At 46.0% G+C, this 21,460-nt stretch overlaps 1 protein-coding gene across 8 annotated transcripts in view; it reads left to right on the plus strand.

Annotated features, from left to right (window-relative positions):
• Window positions 1-5,009: 5,009 nt before the first annotated feature.
• Window positions 5,010-21,460, plus strand: part of BOC (BOC cell adhesion associated, oncogene regulated) — a 76,319-nt gene continuing 59,868 nt past the window's right edge. For 3 of the 8 annotated variants that reach the window (XM_063661634.1, XM_063661636.1, XM_054480663.2), the window contains exon 1: window positions 10,201-10,292. Coding sequence is in view for 3 of the 8 variants with exons in the window: in XM_063661633.1 (XP_063517703.1) it covers window positions 5,198-5,997; window positions 10,201-10,292 (892 nt within the window). In the remaining 5 variants the exon portion in view is untranslated. Of the gene's footprint in view, window positions 5,143-5,182; window positions 5,998-6,183; window positions 6,512-10,200; window positions 10,293-21,460 lie in introns of those variants that run through there. The other 5 variants (XM_063661638.1, XM_063661639.1, XM_063661633.1 and 2 more) reach the window with 5 other exon arrangements.

Here is a 21,460-nt window from a genome sequence, read left to right on the forward strand (position 1 = left end):
TCCAGTCAAGAGCAAATGAGGGCTAATTTTCCTAATTATAAATTAATGGAGTATGTTATGCATCTTGAAATTGTATTGAGATATTGCCTTAATAAATAGACACTTTATACACTCAAGAGCTTGAATTTTAAAGCAGAAAGTTGGGTTCATGAATATCTCATTTCCAGTATCGTTTATCAAGATAAAATGTCTTTATCCAAATATAAGCTTTTGAGAATAGTTATGTGTACAAAAGCCAATTTACTAATTATTGTTAAAACTGTGAATTTTGGTATCTCATTTTTTTGTTTTGTTTTGTTTTTGAGATGGAGTCTCGCTCTATCGTCCAGGCTGGAGTGCAGTGGCACGATCTCAACTCACTGCAACCTCCGCCTCCCGGGTTTAAGCCACTCTTCTGCCTCAGCCTCCTGAGTAGCTGGGATTATAGGCACGCACTACCACGCCTGGCTAATTTTTGTATTTTTAGTAGAGCTGGGGTTTCACCATGTTGGTCAGGCTGGTCTCAAACTCCTGACCTCGTGATCCGCCCCCCTCAGCCTCCCAAAGTGCTGGGGTTACAGGCATGAGTCACCGCGCCTGGCTGGTATCTCATTTTCAGTCTTAACCCATACATCAGAACTCCATTCTCTTCCTGTATATAATATCCTTAGACTCTTAACATTAGTTACAATTAGTAAATTACCTTAGTTCTTGGTATGCACTTGAGTGTCTCTTTCAAAAAAAGAAAAACACTCCTTGGAAAGCCCATAAAATACTTCTTAATGGCTAGACAAAATTCGGGCATTTTCTAAACAGTTTTTTTTTAACTCCAAGAAGTAGCCTGCAATTCATGAAATAGTTGTGAAGTAGTGTGTTGCACTGGAAAAATCTTGGGTCTGGAATTCGTACCACCATTTAGTTGTTGGCGATCTCAAGCATGTTGCTTAATTTTCCTTATTTATAAAATGGAGATAATTGCATCTATATAGCACAAGGTTGTTATGGGGATTCAAGATGGAAGGTACACACAGAATCCAGGAGAGACACTGGGAGAGGAAGGTGCTCAATAACCATTAGCTTATTTCTCAGAGGCTTGTTGAAAAGGTTAAATAAAATCATAAATATGATCCAGTTCATAGGGTAAGCAATTAGTGTCCAACTCTTCCCATTGGAGTGTTGTTTCCACTGAAGTGCATATTTGGCAGTTGTTTTCTTTATTGTTCAGTGTAATCATTCAAACTAGATAATTCAGTCAAGTCTTCACTTGGGACCTTGTGTTTGATGACCTCATTGTTGCTTTTAATTAAAATAATCTGAGAGATGGAAATGTACATTGGAACCACTGGAGGACAATTTTGTAATACCAACTAAAAGTATTTAAAATGTTGTATCCTATCCATTGATCCCAAACTCCTACTTACATGAATTTACCCTTAGAAAATAATCAGAACAATAAAGGTTTATAGCTAGATGTTTAGTCAACTGCAATACGGGATGATAATAAAAATGGAAACAACCTAAATATGTAACAACAGAAGAATAGTTGAATAAATAACAGTCTCTCTCTTTGATGGAATAGTACACAGCAGTTAAGTCAAATTTTGAAGATTACATGATATGGGGGAAATAATCATTAAAATGTTAAATTTAAAAGCATGATAACAACCTGTATGTACGTACAATGAACCCAAATTTGTAAAATATGAAAGTACCAGATAAATCAATGAAGAAGCTGGCTCCTGCTTGAATTACCAGATGCATTAAAAATTGTATAAAATATCGAATAAACATACTCCAATTATGTTTCCCTTTAAATGTCTTCCAATTCTGATTCGATTAGAATCATATACTCAGTGTTGATAACGTGTTTATTTGTATTGATGAGAAACAAAAACAAGAAAGAAAAATGACTAGAAAAAACACTCCACTATGTTAATAACAATGTTATCCCTGGGTAGTAACTTTAAGTTGATTTTCTTCTTTTATGTGTTTTTCTGTATTTTCTAAATTTTCGTCAGTGCACATATTTTATAATCAGGAAAGCAGATTTATATTAAAACAGAGGAAAAAATCATCAAGTCCTTCTTTCTTGTCTACATCTTAATAATTTTCTCAGCATAATCCTCTCCAGATATCTTTCACAGTCAAGGAGACCCCTGTTTATATGATACAGGTAGAGTATCTACAGCACACTGAGAGGAAACCACGTCTTTTCATGTCATTCACTGAATTCCTTCCAGTTTATTCTGCACAGCCTAGCAACATAGTGACTTATATAGACCTACAATCCCTACTCACCTCCCCACTCCTTCCCCCCACCAAGCATTATAAATTAATGTGATGATCACTTCCATACCAAATGCTTCCTTCTTGGTGGAGGCCCATAACATTTCCAAGAAAGCAAGGTGCTAGAGGTAAATCACCATCAACAGAATGGACAGTAGCAAAAAGCACCTTACAAAATCCAGACTCCACCTAACTGTTTTGAAATGGCTAGAGATGCTGGAATGGGTTGGGGTGGGTTAGGATAGAGAAACTAATCGAAAGGGGAGGAGGGAATTAGGCAAGAAATACCCTCTAAGCAAAATGGAGTGGGGAGAAAATTCAGATACGTTGTTCTTACAGGACTAGTAGTAATAAACACAATCACATTAATACAAAGAGCAATAAAAACAATAAACATATCTGAGGTACCAACAGTGTGCTTGATGCCACCAGCAGAATTAAGTCCTCTTTATTAAACTGTGATCTGCATTCTGCCTAAACTATAAGAAAGGTGAGCAGCAGGCTGGGAGCAGTGGCTCATGCCTGTAACCCCAGCACTTTGGGAGGCTGAGGCGGGCAGATCACCTGAGGTCAGGAGTTCGAGACCAGCCTGTCCAACATGGTGAAACCCCGTCTCTACTTAAAAAAAAAAAAAAAAAAATTAGCCTGGCGTGGTGGCGGGTGCCTGTAATCCCAGCTACTCGGGAGGCTGAGGCAGGGAGAATTGCTTGAATCGGGGAGGTGGAGGTTGCAGTGAGCCCAGATCATGCCACTGGACTCCAGCCTGGGTGACAGAGCCAGACTCCGTCTTAAAAAAAAAAAGAAAGAAAGAAAGGTGAGCAGCCTGCATGCATGAAGGAACAAGGCAGTGTGTCATTCTCCTGACTAAATGGTGCTGGTAGGGACTGCTACATTCTTTGTGTTCTGTTGTGTTCTGATGCTTTAACTCAGAGCCTAGGGCTGTGTGGACCCAAAGACCAGAGTAAGAGAATGGAGAGTCCTAGGAGAAAGACGACAGAAGGGGTAGAAGATATCTTTGAGATGTCAAGCAACAAAGAGTATATACAGGAATATAAAAGAATGAATCTGAGACCTTCATGCATCACGTTCTCATTGAGTGGTACTTGGAATCATCTTTGAAAAACAGAAGGCTGGATATGCTGCTTGGGGCCCTGGGGAGAAGGAGTGTTATCACTGCAGAGGAAGCTGGTTGACCCATTCCCTTGGGAGAATTAAAAGTTCTGTACCCAGGGTGGACCCCAGGCCTTGTAGTCCCGAATTGTGCCTCAGAAGGAGGACAAAAGAAAGTGGAAGCTAATATAGTCATTGACTGGAAAGAAAAATAGGTCTTTGAGAATGTTGGGGGAGATTGTTAGAGATTAAAAGGGAAGGAAAATTAGGATGATTAAGTAGGAAAAGGAAATGTAGGTGGATAATTCATAGAGGGAGTTCAGAGTCCTTTTCACCTTCTTGCTGAAAATGGATCATCCTCCAGATCCATTTTGCCAGAGGAACATGCCTAAGAATCCAGGCACAGAGCTGAAAGTACTTGATAAATCAAAAAAGGAAATTGGCTTCTGCCTGAATGACTAAATACAGGAGAAAAAAATAGTGCAAAATATGGAATAAAATACATTTATGTTTCCTTTGTAAAGGTCTTTTGGTTCAGATTCAATTAGAGTCCTATACTCAGTGTAAAGTATGTATGTTTACTGACAAGAAACAAATTAATAAAAAACAAAACGGCCGGGTGAGGTGGCTCACGGCTGTAATTTTAGCACTTTGCGAGGCCAAAGTGGGCAGATCACTTGAGGCTAGGTGTTCAAGACCAGCCTGGACAACATGGTGAAACTCCGTCTCTACTAAAAATACAAAAATTAGCCGCGCATAGATGGCAGGTGCTTGTAATCTCAGCTACTTGGGAGGCTGACGCTGGAGAATCTCTTGAATTCAGGAGGCAGACTTTGCAGTGAGCCGAGATTGCACCACTACACTCCAGCCTAGGCGACAGAGTGAGACTCTGTAAAAAAAACAAACAAACACACACACACACACAACCCCCAGAGGCCCAGAAAGGTTAAGTGACTTTTCAAAGTCACAGTGGCTTCCTAACTCCCAGTGCAGCTGTCCAGCCACACAGGGAAGGCAGCACCCCCATTCACCCTACTACTAGCCTGCCCGTCTTATTTCCAGGACAGCTTCCTCACCACCTTGGCACTAACTCCCAGTTCACTTTAAACAAATGGCTTAGCCCTGCTGGGTCTCGATTTTCTCAGCTGCAGTGAAGATACGGAATGGATGACCGTTCACAACCTGTGTTTCATTCCTAAAGTATAAGAAGGGAATCCAATTTGCCACCAACCCAGCATTTGCCTTCTCACTGCCCTGGAAAGGTAGTTTTTAAAACGTGGCCCCTGACCAGCAGCATCAGCATCACCTGGGAACCTATTTGAAATGCAAATTCCCAGGTCCACCTACTGAATCAGAAACTCTGGAGGTGGGGCCCAGCAAAGGGATTTAGCAAGCCTTCCAGGGAGTCCTGCTACAGTTTGAGAACCACAGCTCTGAAAGTTTTCTGACAACACACACGCATAGGTAACTAACTTTTCCGTGGCCACCAGCACCCCCAACCCATGCCCCCAGCCCCAGCCCCAGCTCTCCCTCCCCATTCCTCGCTGCTCCATCCTGGGATGATGAATGGAGGTCAGGGCGCTGTCAATGGACGACGCGGCAAACCCTCCCTAACCGACCGAGGGGGTCGGGGGAGGCTGCGTTAAGGCTTCCCTGAGACTGGTTTCCTTATCATTTTCTCCACCGCCGCTGTCCCATTTTCTGATGAGTTTGCTTTTAACGATTTATCCAACAGTTTGTCTTGCAGAAGAAGAAGACCATTGAGAGGTGGGTGTCAGGAAAGTCTTGGAAGAGACTGGGCGAAAGGAGGGAAGGATTGTACATGGAAGAGCAAGGGTGCGAGGTGAAGCTAAAGAGAAAGTGGGGGCTTCAGGGGACACCCTGGGTTCGGGGAAAAGGGAGAAGATGGTGCTTTTGGTATGGCAAAGAAAAAGAAGTTGGAAGAGAGCGCGGGTCTGAGGCACAGCAAAAAGTGGGTGTTAACGGGAAAACTGCCCTAGAGTTTGGGGGACTTTTTTTTCCAGCTTCCTTTCCAAGACTTTTTCTTTGCTCCATTTTGCTCCTCCCCCTCCTTCCCGCCTCCTCCACTCCCCCCTCCTCCTCCTCGCGCGGTAATGGGAGGCTCCTAGGCAGGAGAAGCAAAAGAAGGAATTGTTTGCGAGTTCAGTCATCCAAAAAGCTTCTTCCATATGGAGGGACCGGGTGCGCTGGGCGCCGCGTCCCCTACCTTGTCCTCCCGCTGCCGCCGCCGCGGCCGCCGCTTCCTGCCGCGGGGACCCTGAGCCCCGGCCCGCCGGTGTCAGCCGCCGCGCACGCACAGACACACACACACAGACACACACACGCACACACAAACACACACAGAAGAGACACACACGCGCACACCCTCACGCCCGCCACAGCCACACGCGCCGGCAGGCGCCCTCCCTCTCCGGCCGGCAACTTTTCCGTCCGCGGCTCCTTTGTTGCTCCAGCCGCGGCCGTTCGCCCGTGTTGTGTGTCCCCGGTGTCACCGTGCGTGTTGTGTGTCCGTGCGGCGCGGCGCTGTGTGGCTCCGTCTGCGCCCACCACGCTGGCCCCCGGGCCCCGGCTCGCCCTCCCCAGGCGCCGGCTGCAGCAGAGGTGAGTCACGTCGCTGAAGTTTGTTTTCTTTTCATAAAAAAGTTGTGTTTATTGTTGGTTCGGGGAGAGGAGGGGGCGGGAGGCGGCCGGAGGCCGAGGCAGCGCCAGCGACTGGCTGCCGGGGGACGTGCCGGCGGCGGGAGCCGGGTCCCAGCGCTCGGCCGGGCGCCCGGGGCTGGGAGCTGCGGCCGAGGCAGGGCGCGCCGGGCGCCGGGCGGAGAAGTTGGGACGAGGCGGGTGCCGGGGGTCTCGGGGGCTGCAGCCGCTGCGAGCCGCTGCCGGGCCCAGGGGCGCCGCATCTCGTTCCCTGCCGCAGCGGTCTGGTCGGGTGATGGTGGTTTCGCCTCCGCGGTTCCCGAAAGCTTCTCGGGTGGAAGAAGAACCCGGCCAGCCTCCCAAACTTCCCCCGAAGGTTGACACCAGCGCCCCGGCACCATGCGCCAGGCCGTGGGGAACCCGAGGCGTGGCGGCAAATGCATGGAGTCACTCAACACGCACTCGGCCTCTTCGGAGGGTGAGGGTTTCTCATAGTTGGCGTCTTCTAACGGAAAAACACTAAAATGAGGGACTCAGCGGACCGGGAGCGATGCAGCCTGAGGGAAGCATCCTTAGCTGTTGGCGCAGAGGGGCGAGGCTGAAGCCGAGTGGCCCGAGGTGTCTGAGGGGCTGGGGCAACGGTGAGAGAGGTGTGTGTGTGTGTGTGTGAGAGAGAGAGTTCGTGTGTGCGTGTACGCGTGTGCGCGTGTGTGTGTGTGTGTTCGCGCCAGCAGCGTCCTCCTGGGGTTGTGCTCTTGGGGTTTTTGTTGATGTAATTGTGAGAAGGTGTGGGAAATGAATCTCTGGAACCAGTGGGACGGGGCTGTGGGGAGGGCAGGGAACCCAGGAAGAATTTTCATCCGGGGTATGGAAGAGCCTGCTTGAGTTTCAGGATGCTCAGTATTAATTTGCTTTTTCAGGTGATGGGAGAATCTGAGGGATGAAGGCAGGCAGACCTGAAGGAGTTAATGGAGCCTTGGGGATTTGTTTGGCTGAGTTTTGTTTTGGGGATGGGGGTGGCAGTGCCAGAGTTGCTTGGAACAGAGTTGTGCTCCTCCAGAGATGTGGCAGTAGAGCTAAGAATACCAAAACCACACACCAGCAATCCCAAACAGGCACTTTTTGGGTGTGGTGGGGTGTTCTGCTGCTCCCCTCATCCCTTCTCTGCAAGTTCAAATGGGTTCGCCTAAGTTTTTGACCCGGAGTTACCTCTTTGAGTGGACTGAGTGAAGATTATATTTTGGTTTCAGGCCCTTGTGCCACCTGCAGATGCACTGTGCCCAGCACACATTTGTCACCTAGTTCTTTGTTGTCCAGAACTCTGTACACATTGACCATTGAATGAATGTCATTTTAAAACTTCTTCAGTGTGCAAACATTTCTGATTTATTCCACAACTGGGTCTTAAACAGGCAGCCCAGCTCTGTGATGGTTTTTTTCATCCCTTTGGTTACAGCCAATAAATCAATCTTTGTTTTCTCAAGGGCAGCATGGAAAATATTAAACCACAGTCTTGTTGGGCTGCGTGTGGGGGCTAGGATGCCCGTACATCTGGGTGACCTGTTTTCTGAACTTAAAGTAAATCTGAGGCAAGAGGTTAGCCATTTTGAGGTGTGTAACAGGTTTCCCAGAAACATTTCTGAGGTCTTATAATTGGTACTTTTTAATGGTCTCATAATTGAGACCCAGAAGCTTCTCGTGGTAATCTGGAAGCACCTTGGGGTCAGTGGGACAGAGGCCGGGCAGAAACAGCAGTAGAGTTATTATTTTCCTGCTATATGAGTTTTTCAAATAAGTTTATGCAAAGAGGTAAAATGAAAGAAAGAAGAGTTGCCTCATTGGGCCACTTTGCTGACACTGCCCTCCCCTGTATAGATTTACCACTCAGAATTTGGGCCTTGAGGAGGCTGGAGGGTGTCTACACACCTATGAAGCCTGAGGATTGAGACCTCAGACACTGTCTCTTTTATCCTCTATCGAGGTACTTCAGAAGGGCATCACTGCAAGCGGCATTCGCTAGGGAGCAATTGTCCCCCACGCCATAGGCCACTGGCTTTACTTGGGAAAAGAGGTTGCTAGAAGCCAGAATGGTTGGTTCTTTGACTACAACTGGAGAGGGAGGGTGTGGGGAAAAAATAGAGAGGACTCTGCTTAGCCGTTAATTGGTGAGCCAACTCTTGGTAAGCAGTGTGATTTATGTTCCTTTCCACCCTCCAAATGGGTCCAGAGATTTTCCTTTTTTTTTGAAGTGCTTTTTCAAGTGTTTGGGATCCTGGCTCTCTTCAACAACATGGTTTCCATGCCCTAAGAATGAATAAGAGATTTTACCCATGAAATAATTCAGTTGACTTTCACATGGACCCCCCACGGTTTGAAAAAGGAGAGCAAGAAGTGAGCCTGATGTGTCATAGTGTTCCACGTGCCCTAGGGGGTCTGGGTTCAAATTTCGGCAAAGCCACTGCTGTGGTTAATGAATTAGGGTTTATCTCTGTGTCTTTCAAACTACAACAGAAAACTCAGGTGCACCAAATAATTGCTATCCAATACCTTGTGGCCTCTGAATAAGAAAATATTAACTTGGCACCAAAAGATATTATGTATTTGGAAGCTGCTTTCTTTCCTCCAAACTCTAAGCCCTCTTGCTATCTGGGAAAATATGGGACAGGAGAAAAGAATCGAAATTTGAGAGGGAGAGGAAAGAAAATAATATGTTCCATTTAGAAAAATCTATTTACTCTAACATATGTAACTTCTTGTCATCTCCATACTTCAATTCAGCAAACATTTTTAGTGCATCAGGCACCAGGCTGAAAGCTTCCTTGTCCCAGGAGAGTAAGCTTTATTAGTCAAAGGATGGTTCCTCCTCAGTTTTTATTTATTGCACAAGCATCTACTTCTAATTAAGAAAATGTTTTTAAAATTATCCACAATCCTATGGACTTGTGTTGCTCATCATGTGCATGCATACTTTTTACATAATTGTGATAAGAGTATAAACTTTTGTCATCAGACAGCCCTGAAGTGTCTCTACATTTTTGACTAAAGACTCAGAGAACAGATGTAGCCAACTACTTTGCTGTTGGTTGGAAAGACCCAGATCCTAAGTGTGCTCCCACATGGAGCCTTAACATGTAACATTTTCATAATTTATGAGGTTGACTCAAATATTTGGGGTTAGGGGGTGGGGTGGGAGAGGGTGTTTGTTTTTAATCTATAAACCCGTGTTTATGAAAAGCTTGCCTAAAGAAGGTTTTGCTTCATTGGAGCCCTCAGGGTTGGTAACGGATAGAGAAGAGGAGGTGGAATGCAGGAAGGAAGTTTTAGAGGATCCATCTCAAATGGCACTGCCTTTAGGAGGGTTAGGAAACTGGGGTTGGAATCTAAGCTCTGCCTGTGAACTCCATTCACACTGACTCAAACCACTGAAATAATCTATTCCTACATCTCTACTGCCACCCAGTTAGATACCTTCCCCAAGTTTGCCTGCTCTTTCCTGCCTTTCCTTTTATTACTCCACCATCTTTTTCATTCCTGCCACCACCACACTTGTTGATGCCCTTGACAATTGTTGCTGGCACGTGGCTGGGCCCCCAGTGCCAACCTATGACCATCCCACCCGTTCTCCATGAGTCCTATAATCAAGTCACCACCCAGCTTTAAAACAACCTAGGTTTAAAACCCTAATTTCTTAAAGCTCTGCTGTGTAGCTCTGTCCTACCTCATGATAGTATTACTTCAGTAGGAGCCACCTTCTCCAATCTAGCAGCTGACCCTTGATTTTTGCTGAGTTCATTCCTTGCCCTCTGTCTTATCACCCCAAACCCCTTTCATGTAAGCCTGACTAATTTTATATGAGGCCTATTTATAATGTGTTCTTAAGAAACATTTGAAGACTATTGATGAAAATGGACTGCTGAACATAAAGGTAATGGTTTTGTAAAGTGTAATCATTGTTCTTAATCCGTTGTTCATTTCAGCAGGGAGCCGGGAAACTGGACATGTCAGGAGGCCTATGGTCTTAGAAAAATCACTTTTCTACTGTTTTCTTATTTATAAAATGTATTGATAAGGACTTACTATGGATTATGGCAATGCACCTTGTAAAAAGCAAATACTTCAGAACTGTTCATTTTGTTCAAAAGATGAGATAATTCTCTTTTTCCTCAGTTTCAGAACAAGCTTCCTGGAACCCATGACCCATGAAGTCTTGTCAACATTTATGCTGTCTGAGGGTAGCAGCTCGAAAGTAGAAGAAGTAGGTGAGGTTTTCTGTTCAGTCTGATAGCTCTGGCCTATTAGGTCAGCCATTTGTTCATGTTTTGTGTTACCACTTAGAGATAGTTTTTCTCATCCTCAAGTATTGGGAGTCCAACTTTGAGTGGAATCTGGGCTAAACTTCAGGTTAGTTCTAGTTCTGTTCATATGCTCTTTTAGTCAAAGCCTGTGATGGCTGTGTGAACCCCCTTACTCTGCGGCAAGCTCTGTCAGACATGTTAGATACAAACCGTTTACTATGGGATTTGGAGTCCAAGCTTGCTGTGAAAAAGTCCCGCGTAGGTTTGGGTGAGGAAAGCCATGTGTTTATGTCTCTGTCAGTGGTATCACAGCAAATGCCTTGTGGTCTGATGTACTGGGCAATGTTTATCTCACAAAAATCAGCAGGATTGTGATTCTTCCCATTTTCTGACATAAAGTTAGGAAATAATTTCTCTTTTCCTAATGGTGAATTTGGCCTTCTCTTCAAAGAAGGCCTTTGATGTTTGGGACAGGATTATTGGGCAGTAAGAGGAAATCAGAGCAGAAAGACACGGTTAACCTAATTCAGTTGCCAGAGAAAATGTTGAGGAAAGTCTCAACCCGTTCTCCTGGTTAGCAACAGGAAAGGGCATAATATGGGTAGGGTGGGTAGGGTTGAAGAAAAATTACCCGAAGCTGAGCAGTGGAAAGTAGAGCAAAGAATGTTTATTCTTCTCCAAAGTGAGTTTGGACAGTATTGGACAAGATGAAGGTGGTGAAGTATGTGGAGGTTGGCGCCTTCATCCTTTCAACAAGCTTTTATTGAGTGCTTGCTGTGTGCCTGGCATCAGGCGTGGGCTGGCAGGAATTAATACCAGAGCCCATGCGCCATGCAGAATCCTATTACCGACCTGAAGGGAAATGCAGAGCACTGCAATGCAAACTCTAGGGTTGAAGTGCTTGGAATGGGTCCATTAAGAAAGACTTCTTGGCCTGGCAAGGTGGCTCATGCCTGTAATCGCAACACTTTGGGAGGCCAAGGTGGGAAGACTGCTTGAACCCAGGAGTTCCAGGCCAGCCTGGGCAACATGGCAAAACTCTGTCTCTACAAACAAACAAACAAACAAACAAAAATTAGCCGGGCGTGGTGGCATGTGCCTGTAATCCCAGCTCCTTGGGAGGCTGAGGCGGGAGGATCCCTTGAGCCCAGGAGGTCGAAGTTGCAGTGAGCTGAGATGGTGCCACTGCACTCCAGCCTAGGTGACAGAGTGAGACCCTATCTCAAAAAAAAAAAAAAAAAAAAAAAAAAAAACAGAGAGAGAGATGGGAGATGGGAGAGGGAGAGAACTTCTTGAGAGAGAGAGGAGTTGCAATCTCAGGCAATGTCTTAGAAGCAGAGATGGGACCAGTAGTACCAAAGTGTTCTTTTATCTCTCCTTGTATGTGTTGTTCATTATTTTCTTCCTTAAAACTCATTTTCCTCAGTGAATGGTAGGCCTAAGTATGCTGGAGACACAACATTTCACGTTCAGAATAGTTTTTTTTTAAATACTTTTTGGAAAGTTAAAACCTGATATCGGCATTAACTGTGCAAAAGTGCAGAAATCTGGGTCTTAAGTTCCTAAAACCAATTATTGAGTAGCTTTCGGGGAGAAAAGGAGAAGTGTGTGTTTTTTAAAAAATTTTCATCTACATGAGATTTTAGCTGAGAATCCTAGAAATACATGCCTGAATTCAGCTTTTTACCTTTCAATTCCATTTGCCATTTGTTTTACCGTCTGTGGCTCTGAAATCATTCCCACAGTACCAAGTGAGGAGTCATTTATTTTAAGGACGTGAAAGTTGCGGGGCTCTCAAGTTGCCCAGAAACTTCCTTGACTACTGAGAGGAAATTAGCACACAGAATGGGAGCTGCAGGTGAGGAAAGCGGAGCCTGTGGAACTGGCTGTCTGTGGAGGCCTTGGAGCCCCCGCCACCAAGTCCACATTGGAATTGGACTTTGGAAGAGAGCCCTCCCCCACCTTCCCTGGCTGTGCCAGTATTTCTCCAGATTACTCCCAGCCAAGTGCCTTTACTAGTCTGAGCTTACCTACTATTACAATCCTAGCAGGTTTATTAGGTGTGGGTCACAGTTAATTGGAGAGGAGAATTGGGGAGTTCTCGGTTTATTCGTTTTTCTATGAAAGCAGAGGCTGCTCTGTCTTTCTGTTTTCGGTCTTATGACTATCATTTCATAGTGGTGTGAGGGGAGCTCTTCGTTCTTACATAGCTGTGCCCAAGTGAGAGAGACTTAAAAATGCAATCAGTCAACACAGTGCCCTCTTTTGCAAGTGAGACCACATCAAGTCTTGGAAATTCACAGCTGTTTACCTCTGTCATTATGAATGGATGTTTTGTAGTGAACAAGTTATATATGAATCTGCTGTATTATAGCCAGGAGTCTAATGGATCATCCAATGTACAGACTTCTGAAATAATCACCTGCAACCCTGCCTTCAGAGTTTTGGTGGTCTGCCATCTGCGAAGGCCCCACAGTCAGGTGCTTTTCATTCTATAGGCTTCTGTTGCAGAGCTGGAGGCTGGGAAGTTAGGCCTGGCTTTGCCTGTCTGGACTGTGGCAGCTTGCCAGCAAGTTTCACTGGGTGGTCTTCTTCAACAATGGGAGAAGGGGGGTGGGGGAGCTCAGCTCTCCTCCCCAAAGAGGAACAACAAGGTGGCTTTCTGTAGGTGGGTTTTGCATTGGCAACCAGTCCCTTTGTCACTGACACACCATACAGGTCTTGAGTGTGGGTGAAAAGAATTGAACAGGTTCCCCAAAGGTGGTATTGTGATGGGGTTAATTTGTGTTCCAGATTTTACAAATAAAGCCTTGTGTTTATGTGGCAAGCCTCCCTCCCAAGAGAAGGAGCACGCACAAGCAGCAGGTACCCTTCATCGTGTGAGGGAAGAATTATTATTCTCACTTGGCATGGGAGACGCAAACCTCCCGGTGCAGCCTTTCACCCCATCGCTTAGGGAATTAACGGTGGACCTGGAGCGCAAACTGAGGTTGGCTTGTCAGTGCCAAACAGGCAGAGCTACCTGCCTCCGCTGCCGTTCCAGCGATGGAGAGAATGTAACTGCCATTTAGTGAGCACCTACTGTGTGCCAGGCCTTGTGTTAAAGCACTCCAAGCATTATCCCTGCAATCCTCCAGCAGTCCTGTGAAAACGGGCATTATTATCCTATTCGGCAAATAAGGAAGCTGAAGCTTAAATAATTGCAGGGACTTGTTCTAGTCTCACAGCTGGTAAATGGCAGAGCCAAGATTTCATTGCAGGTCTGCCGAGTCCGAAACTCAAGTTTTTCATGAAAAAGAAATGAAGCAAGCTTTCCCGCAAAGCAGAGCTCTTCTAGCTTTGGGAAAACTGTTTCTTTTACAGCTAACAAAGTGTAAGGGGTAGGTGAGGGTCTTTATAAGACTTGCTGTTAAGAGATTCAAATTTAAAACTGGGACTACAGCTAGGAGATTCTGAATGGCTCAGCAGCAGCCCCACAGGAGAAGCCAGGCTTTGTGGCTTGGCTAGTGTCAGACTTTGCAGCCAATGGCTTTGTGGCATAGCTGGTGTCAGACTTTGCAGCTAGTGGTGAAAGCGACCTCCATCTTAGGTTTAATCTCAAAATATGTCTCTTGATTTTTTCCCCCCTCCCCTGGGATGTTGTCTGAATTGGCTGTCCTGAGTCTGCTTCTTCTTCATCTGCCAGATGAATCCTTTTGCTCCTAGGATCTCTGCAAGTCTGATCAAGCAGGTCCTCCATGCTCTTGGTGGGGTGAGGGGGAGAAGATATTTGGCCCAGTAGATACTTTTTACTGGTCAGGAGAAGTGGCAGCTTGTACAGAAAACACCCTAGGGAAGGAAATAGCAGCTTTGACAGACAGGTAACTGACAGAAGATGGTACCTTCCAGGCAAATACTCATAGAGCAGCCACCAGAAAGAATTCGACAGGCAGTTACCTGCAGAACAGCAGCGCAGACCTCTCTACTGGCTTAGGAGAGTGATGGCAATTTGGCTGCAGAGGACATGTAGTTAGTTACCCTTGTTCCTTGTTTTTCTGTAACAAACATGGAAAACCTGAAGCCAAGGTTTTCTGGGTTTGGGGGCACACAGGACACCTGGGTTTAAGATATGATTATGTGACCAGCTGCTTGGGTAATAGAAATGAGGTCATGGAAACTCAGTGTGACTTTATTTCCCTGTCTTTATACGCTGCCTATTCGAACATTATGAGGAGGCAGTGAAATGGGAGAAGCGCTCCTCTAAATGTGAGAAGTGCCTTCTCACCTCAGAAGCCCAAGGCCGTTGGCCTCTGTGCTTACCCAAATTGAGTTAGGAGATGAGAAATTCTAGGGAACTGGCCAGAGGTTAGAGTCTGGGACAAGGGGTTCATCTGCTTCTGTGGTTCTGTTTTTATTTCTCAGGGCAGGAGCCTAGATTAGAGGCATTTTGGTCGTATTGTCAGAGACCCTCCTGGATCCCTCCAGACAAGCTGCCTTTCCCAGCCTTGTGGGACCTGGCAATGTAGGGTCTCAGGTCCAGGAGGAATTGAGAGAGGAAAAGGACTCGTGGCCAAATAATTCTGGTTAACATTCTTTTTTGAGAGAGGAAGGAACAGAAGGCATCTGTGGAGTTTCCGGAGTTCCCATCTGAGAGAACAGAAGTCAGGAATGAATCTTATTAGAAGAAGGGTGGAGTGCTGGGAAAGATGGCTGTGTTGCAGGAAGGAGCCATATTTCTGGAGCCACTTCCAGGTTTGAGATTGTGCAGCATCCTGGTTGAGGGGAGGCTTTGGAACCAGACAAGCCTGGGTTTCAATTCTGGCTTTGCCAGTCGATAGGTATGTGACCCTAGGCAAATTACGTAGATGCTGAGAACCAGTTTCTTAGGGTTATTGCAAAGGAGAGGCAAGATAATTCACATAAAGCACATGAAATGCTTTGGGAGCAATCTGTAGAAGGTAGCTGTTATTATTAGGGAAGGAAAGAGGAACAGAGTGAAAGGAGGGTTGCTGGTAGGATTGGGAAGCTAGAAGGATGAGCAGGTGGGAGAGCCCACTGATAGAGTCCTCACTGGCTCAAGGTTTACGGAGAGAAAGAAATGTGAGGAAGGAGAGATAGAGGAACACATGGAGGGGCAAAGCCCTGCCTCAGGTGCACCATTCGATGCCAGTCCTTGGTCCTGGTCACTGGGTAGATAAACCCCCCAAGCCTTCCCCTCTGCTTCTTCCCCAACTCAGTGTATCCCGTTCTACCAGGTGTGCCAAAAATCTTGGAGTCATCCTTGACTATGTTCTTTCTCTCATGCTCCACTTTAAATTGGCCAATAATATTGGCCTTACCTTCAAAATGTTTCCTGAATTGTGTACCTTCTCACCGCCCTGTCTTCTATCAACCTTTCTGACTTAGATTATCAAAATAAGCTTCCTAAGTGTTGTCTCTGCTTCCACCCATTCTTCATAGAAAAATCGGTGTCACACTTGTGAAATAAAACCTAGACAAGGTCACTTCTCTGCTCAGAACTTCCATGGCTTCCTGTTTGATTCAGAGAAAATATCCAAACACCTCACACCTTCCCTCTCAGGAGTCCTCACCTCACCCCTTCTCTCTGAGGCCTCCCTTCCCCCTTTGCCTACTCCCACAGCCATGTTAGCCTCCTCACTGCTCCTCACACTGGCTGGGCAGCCTCCTCCCAGGGGCTTTGTGCTTGCATTTGCCCACTGCCTGGAAGGCTTCTCCCCAGATGCCTGCACAGCACCCTCCCCCATTTCATTCAGGCCCCCTGCTTCATGGTCACCTAAACCTGACCACACTTTATTAAACAGCACTCCCACCATCATTCTTTCTCCCTTCAACCTTATTTCTTTTCCTCCATGTTATCACCTCCTGGCTCATGTTTATTTGTTCTTTTGGTTATTGCCTGCTTCCCCTCTAGACTGAAGATCAGTGGAATCAGGGACTTTGTTTTTCTTCCTTCACTGTCTTCCCAGTACCTAGAATAGAACCTGGTTGGTAAGTGGTGCTCACATTTTATTTTATTTTATTTTTGCTAGTTTGCAAGCCTTTTCTGAATCTCAAAAGGGATGTAATAGGAGTTTCAAGCAAAATGAAATAACTACATATAGCTTTATGTAAGAAAATGCATTAAATGCATTCTGGAGTATATGTATATGGGGGGAAAATAGGAGAGATGTCCCGAGAATGCTACTGTTAGAGCATCTGTTTCAGAGAAGCCAGGAAGCAGTGTGCAAGGCTGCAACAGAAAGAGCCCAGTTTCTTCTCTCTTCCTCAAGGTAACTGCCCTCAGGAATGTCCGTGGGTGTACCGGTTGTTCCATGTCGGGGGATGTAAGCATGGATGCCCTGTCTGCCTTTCTTATCATTCACTTAAGAGGAATCTGTTGAACGTCTGCTTTGTGCACAGCACTGTGCTAGGCCTGACTAGGAGACGCAGGGATACCCAGCTCACACTCTCATACCACCAGCAGTTTGCAGTCCTGTTTTTTATCTGGGATTTCCTGAGTGTGCCTGGGCCATCCACTTTGCCGCCCTCCTCCCTTAGCAACCTGAGTTGATTGGACTTCTGTTGAATCTGGTTTGGAACCACAAGCCAAGTACAGGGGGTGAATTTTAAAACAGTTTAGTTCCCCACACACCAGAAAGCCTGGTCGGGCCGTCCCTGTGCCAGGCACGCAGGTGACAGAGACAGTCCCTGCCATTGGAGAGCCACAGGCTGTGGAAGTAAGGAACCACACATTTGGATGTTCACCCAGAGGAGGACAGATCTGACTTAAATTGTGTCTCAGTCACTTCTGACTTGGTTCTAGATTTGGAAGCTGAGAAAAAATAAAAATAGGGATAAAGATTCCAAGAGGTCTTGTGCTGACACCAAAGGTGGACAGATGTGCTTGAGAAATTACACAGGCAAATCCCAAACCCCACATGTAAGCCTCTCAGGGAGCTGGGAGAAGAGCCCAAGCCTCCAGCTCCAGTTTTGTTTTGTTTTGTTTTGCTTTTAATTAGTAGCCCTTTTTAAAAACAATTTCAGGTTTATAGAAAAGGTTAAGCAAAAAAGTCCTATACAGACTTGTCGTTCCAATTTCCCCCAATCACTTAACCCCCACGAGGGTCCCCTATTATTAACATCTTATGTTGGTGCAGTATATCTGTTACAATTGATGAGCCAATATTGATACATTATTATTAAGTAAAGTCCATAGTTTACATTAGGGTTCACTCTTTGTGTTGTACATTTTCTGGGTTTTGACAAAATGTGTGATGACATATATCCACCATGAAAGAATCATACAGAATAATAATTTCACTCCCTAAAAGTCCCTTGTGCCCCACCTATTCATCTCCCCCTCCCTCCCCCAGCCCCTGGCAACCACTGATCTACTATTGTCTCTCTAGTTTTGCCTTTTCCTGAACGTCATGCAGTTGGAATCACACAGCTTATGCCTTTTCAAGATCAGCTTCTTTCACTTGGCAATCCCCTTCAGTTTTAAGTATGGCTTTCTCTCCTTCCCTGCCCCATACACACTTCCAGCTGGGGAGCAGAGACTGAAAAAGGAGCCCAAAGCTGTGTGCTGAGACCCCTCGCCCCCAACCAGAGCCCTGCCGGTCTGCAGTGTGGTCCCTTTATCAGCTTCCACTGAGCATGCCGGTCCTGGCGCTACTGGAGTTTAGCCCAGGCTGGTAAACTGTCAGGAGCTGCCTGTGTTTGGGTTCCACATCTGGAAGTATCAGCTGTGCAGACCTTCCCATCCCATCCCTAAACAGAAAGACACGAGGAGCACATGGGCTGTTTGCCTTCCTCCTCGATAGTTTGTTTTACTTGCTTTGGAGCTGCGGATAGCGGTGGGGAAGTGAGCGTCCCCTGGGCAGGCAGCGCTCTTGCACGCCTACATCCACATCCGGTGGTGGTGGCAGACCACAGATCCCTTAGCTTCTAGAGTTTCTGCTTTTGGTCCCACCCAGGTTCCAGTGGTGTCTGTGTTGAGCCCTGAGAATGATTGAGCACTGGGACCTGTTTTGTGGTCATTAAGGAGGAAGACCAGTAAGGCATAAGGAGTTTGAGGGCATTTTCCCTGCAAAGAAGTGCCTCTTTCTTGAGTCAGCCTCGAAGACTAGGATTCCCTGGGAGTTTGGTGACAGAACCTCCAGGATGCAGAACACTCACCAGCCACTCTCAACACAAGGCATTGTGGAGGACAGGTAATGATGGTGGATTTTATAAGGCATAGAATGAGGAAGCTCTTCCAAGCCCACTCCAACTCTGGACCACATTTAAGAGAAAGGAAAGTGCGTGTGAATTGGAGGGGGGTAGGGGTGGGGGGTCACATGGACCATCTGATCCAGGCTGAAAAGCTCTCAGGGCTGAGGAAAGGTAGACAGTGTTCCAACCCTGAGGAGCAGGGACTTAAATTTAAACCTGCTGGGGCACAGTGGCTCATGCCTGTAATCTCAGCACTTTAGAGGCCAAGGCAGGCAGATCTCTTGAGGCCAGGAGTTTGAGATCAGCCTGGCCAACGTGGCGAAACCCCATCTCTACTAAAAACACAAAAATGGGCCAGGCGTGGTGGCTCACGCCTGTAATCCCAGCACTTTGGGAGGCCGAGATCAGGAGATCAAGACCATCCTGGCTAACACTGTGAAACCCCGTCTCTACTAAAAATACAAGAAATTAGCTGGGTGTGGTGGTGGGTGCCTGTAGTCCCCACTACTCAGGAAGCTGAGGCAGGAGAATGGCATGAACCCGGAAGGTGGAGCTTGCAGTGAACTGAGATTGCACCACTGCACTCCAGCCTGGGCGACAGAGTGAGACTCCGTCTCAAAAACAAAAACAAAAACAAACAAACAAAAAACCACAAAAATAAGTCGGGTGTGGTGGTGCACGCCTGTAATCCCAGCTACTCAGGAGGCTGAGGCACAAGAATCACTTGAACCCAGGAAGTGGAAGTTGTAGTGAGCCAAGATTGCACCACTGCACTCCAGCCTGGATGACAGAGCAAGACCCTGTTAAAAAAAAAAAAAAAAAAAAAAAAATCAACCCCCAACTTCTATTTGCAATAAATAGAGAGCTGAGGCCAGCCAGTACCTTCTCACGCTGAAAGACACTAGCCAGGTATTTCAGAGTTCTGTACAAAGGAGGAATGAGGCTCACAGCACACGTCAGAAAGTCAGCTTTTGGACTATGGAAATTCCATGCTGAAGATCCAAGTCCATACCACCTCCCCCTCTGGTTTTCTTTTCTTCACCTGGCCCATTCTCCAATCTATAGCCTGACCAGTGACTCAGTAAGAGTGCTGGGCTGCCATTCAGTGGCTCTGCCTATCCCATGTAAGTGCAGTATTATATATTTGCCCGGCCAATATTACGTGTCCCAGGTTTGTCCCTAAGACTGTGAATGCTAATGCAGTGGAGTATTTAAAGCCCTTTCAGCTCTTCAGAGAAAGAACTACACTCTACCAGCAAGCTAGCCTTGCTTTTGTTAATTATGGAATCAGGGTGCAGTCTTCTGGCCCCTGTCTTCTTAGGTCTAACTGTAGAGGCTGGAAGGCTGTAACAGTGGTTACTAACCATTACCTCATCTAGAAGCCTTGGCCCTTGCCTCAGTTTACCTGGAGAAGCAGATGATAAATAACTACTGAACTGTGTAAGTGTGGGACCCATGTTCCCTACCAAATCCAGCCTCCACTTCTAAATCTCCCTTCCTACATTCTGCCCCACAAATAGGTACAGCAATAGTCCCGAGAAAGAATCCCAGACTGGCTTCTGTGGATACATGCCAGGTATCCAGTGTGTGTCTATGAGCAGGGGCCATATTTTCTGAACCAAAAGACAAATGTATGATCTGAAAAAGCATTTTGTTTTTGTTTTTGTTTTTTTTCCTAATGCGGGGGGAATGGGGGAATCTCAGAAAGGCTAATTTATAAATATCTTGTAATACATGAAAAAAACTCACCTTTATCAAAAGGAGTGGCATTCTGTACAGTAGGCTTATCCAGAACCTCCCAATGGTGTGGTCTTCAGTCAGAGCAGGAGGTGCAGAGAGTACAGAATGGGTCTTTCTCCACGTGGGGTGCTTCAGCCAGTGCTGGTGCAAAGAAGTCTCTGGTGTGGTCTGGGTCTTCTCTAGTACTTTCTCTCCAGAGCAACCTGTAGACATGAGAGTGGGCTTCTGGTTTTACTGATCACCATTCCATGTCCCTCTCCAGAAGAAGCCAGCCTCCAAGTTATTAAGGGAGACCCCTTAATAACTAAGTTCCAGATCCCTTAAAAGTCAGGAAGTAAAGAGGAACTGCGTGTCCAATTGAGATGGAATCTTATGCAGGCAGAGCTAACTTTCCCCACATGAGAAATTAACTAAAATGCCAGTATTAATACCCTTAATCTGGATGGGGGAAAGGTAGTGAGACATCATTTCTGTGCATCTCAACCAAGATGAACCTGACTAGGGGGTGCTGACCTGTCTCCCTTGTGGAAATAATGCTACCCACTAAAGCTTGTGATACCTACTGCAGCCTGCCTCTCCTCAGTCACTTGAGGTTTAGCATGGAACTGTTACTGCTTATCTGAATATCAACAATCAGCCTTGCCTGAGAGCAGCACATTCATGCCTCTTCAGTCAATTGCCATAGGGGCCTGAAGGAAGACATTTGTAGCCATCAGGGTGGCCTTTCAATTGACCAGTTAACAGATATTGAGCACTATGCCTACTGCCTTCAAGACGTCTATATTCTAGTTTCTGAATATTTCTCAGATCACAACAAGAGGTCATACTGCCTTGAATTGCATTATCCATATATCTCCTTAGAAGAGTGCTTGGCTCAGGGTAGATGCTTTGATGGTCTGTATTATTATCATCATTATTATTATTGAGATGAGCTGCTGATTTATAATTCTCCCATAAGAACCCATATTCTTGGAGAATTTGGCTATTTGAAGAGTTTTGTCAATTATGGTAAGTTGTATAGGTAGAGAAGTGGAGGCACAAGGAAAAGTAATATGTTCATAAGCCCAAGCCGGCTTCCTTTATGGGTCTGCACCTGGACCTCAGGGCCTCTGCGCATGGTTGGTTCTACAGTCAGGGAAAAGCCAGCCAGAGTTGGCAGCTTGTCATTGGTGAGATATGCACAGTCTTGGGAAAAGCCC

This window comes from Pongo pygmaeus, chromosome 2, assembly GCF_028885625.2.
Source record: "Pongo pygmaeus isolate AG05252 chromosome 2, NHGRI_mPonPyg2-v2.0_pri, whole genome shotgun sequence".
NCBI lineage: Eukaryota > Metazoa > Chordata > Mammalia > Primates > Hominidae > Pongo > Pongo pygmaeus.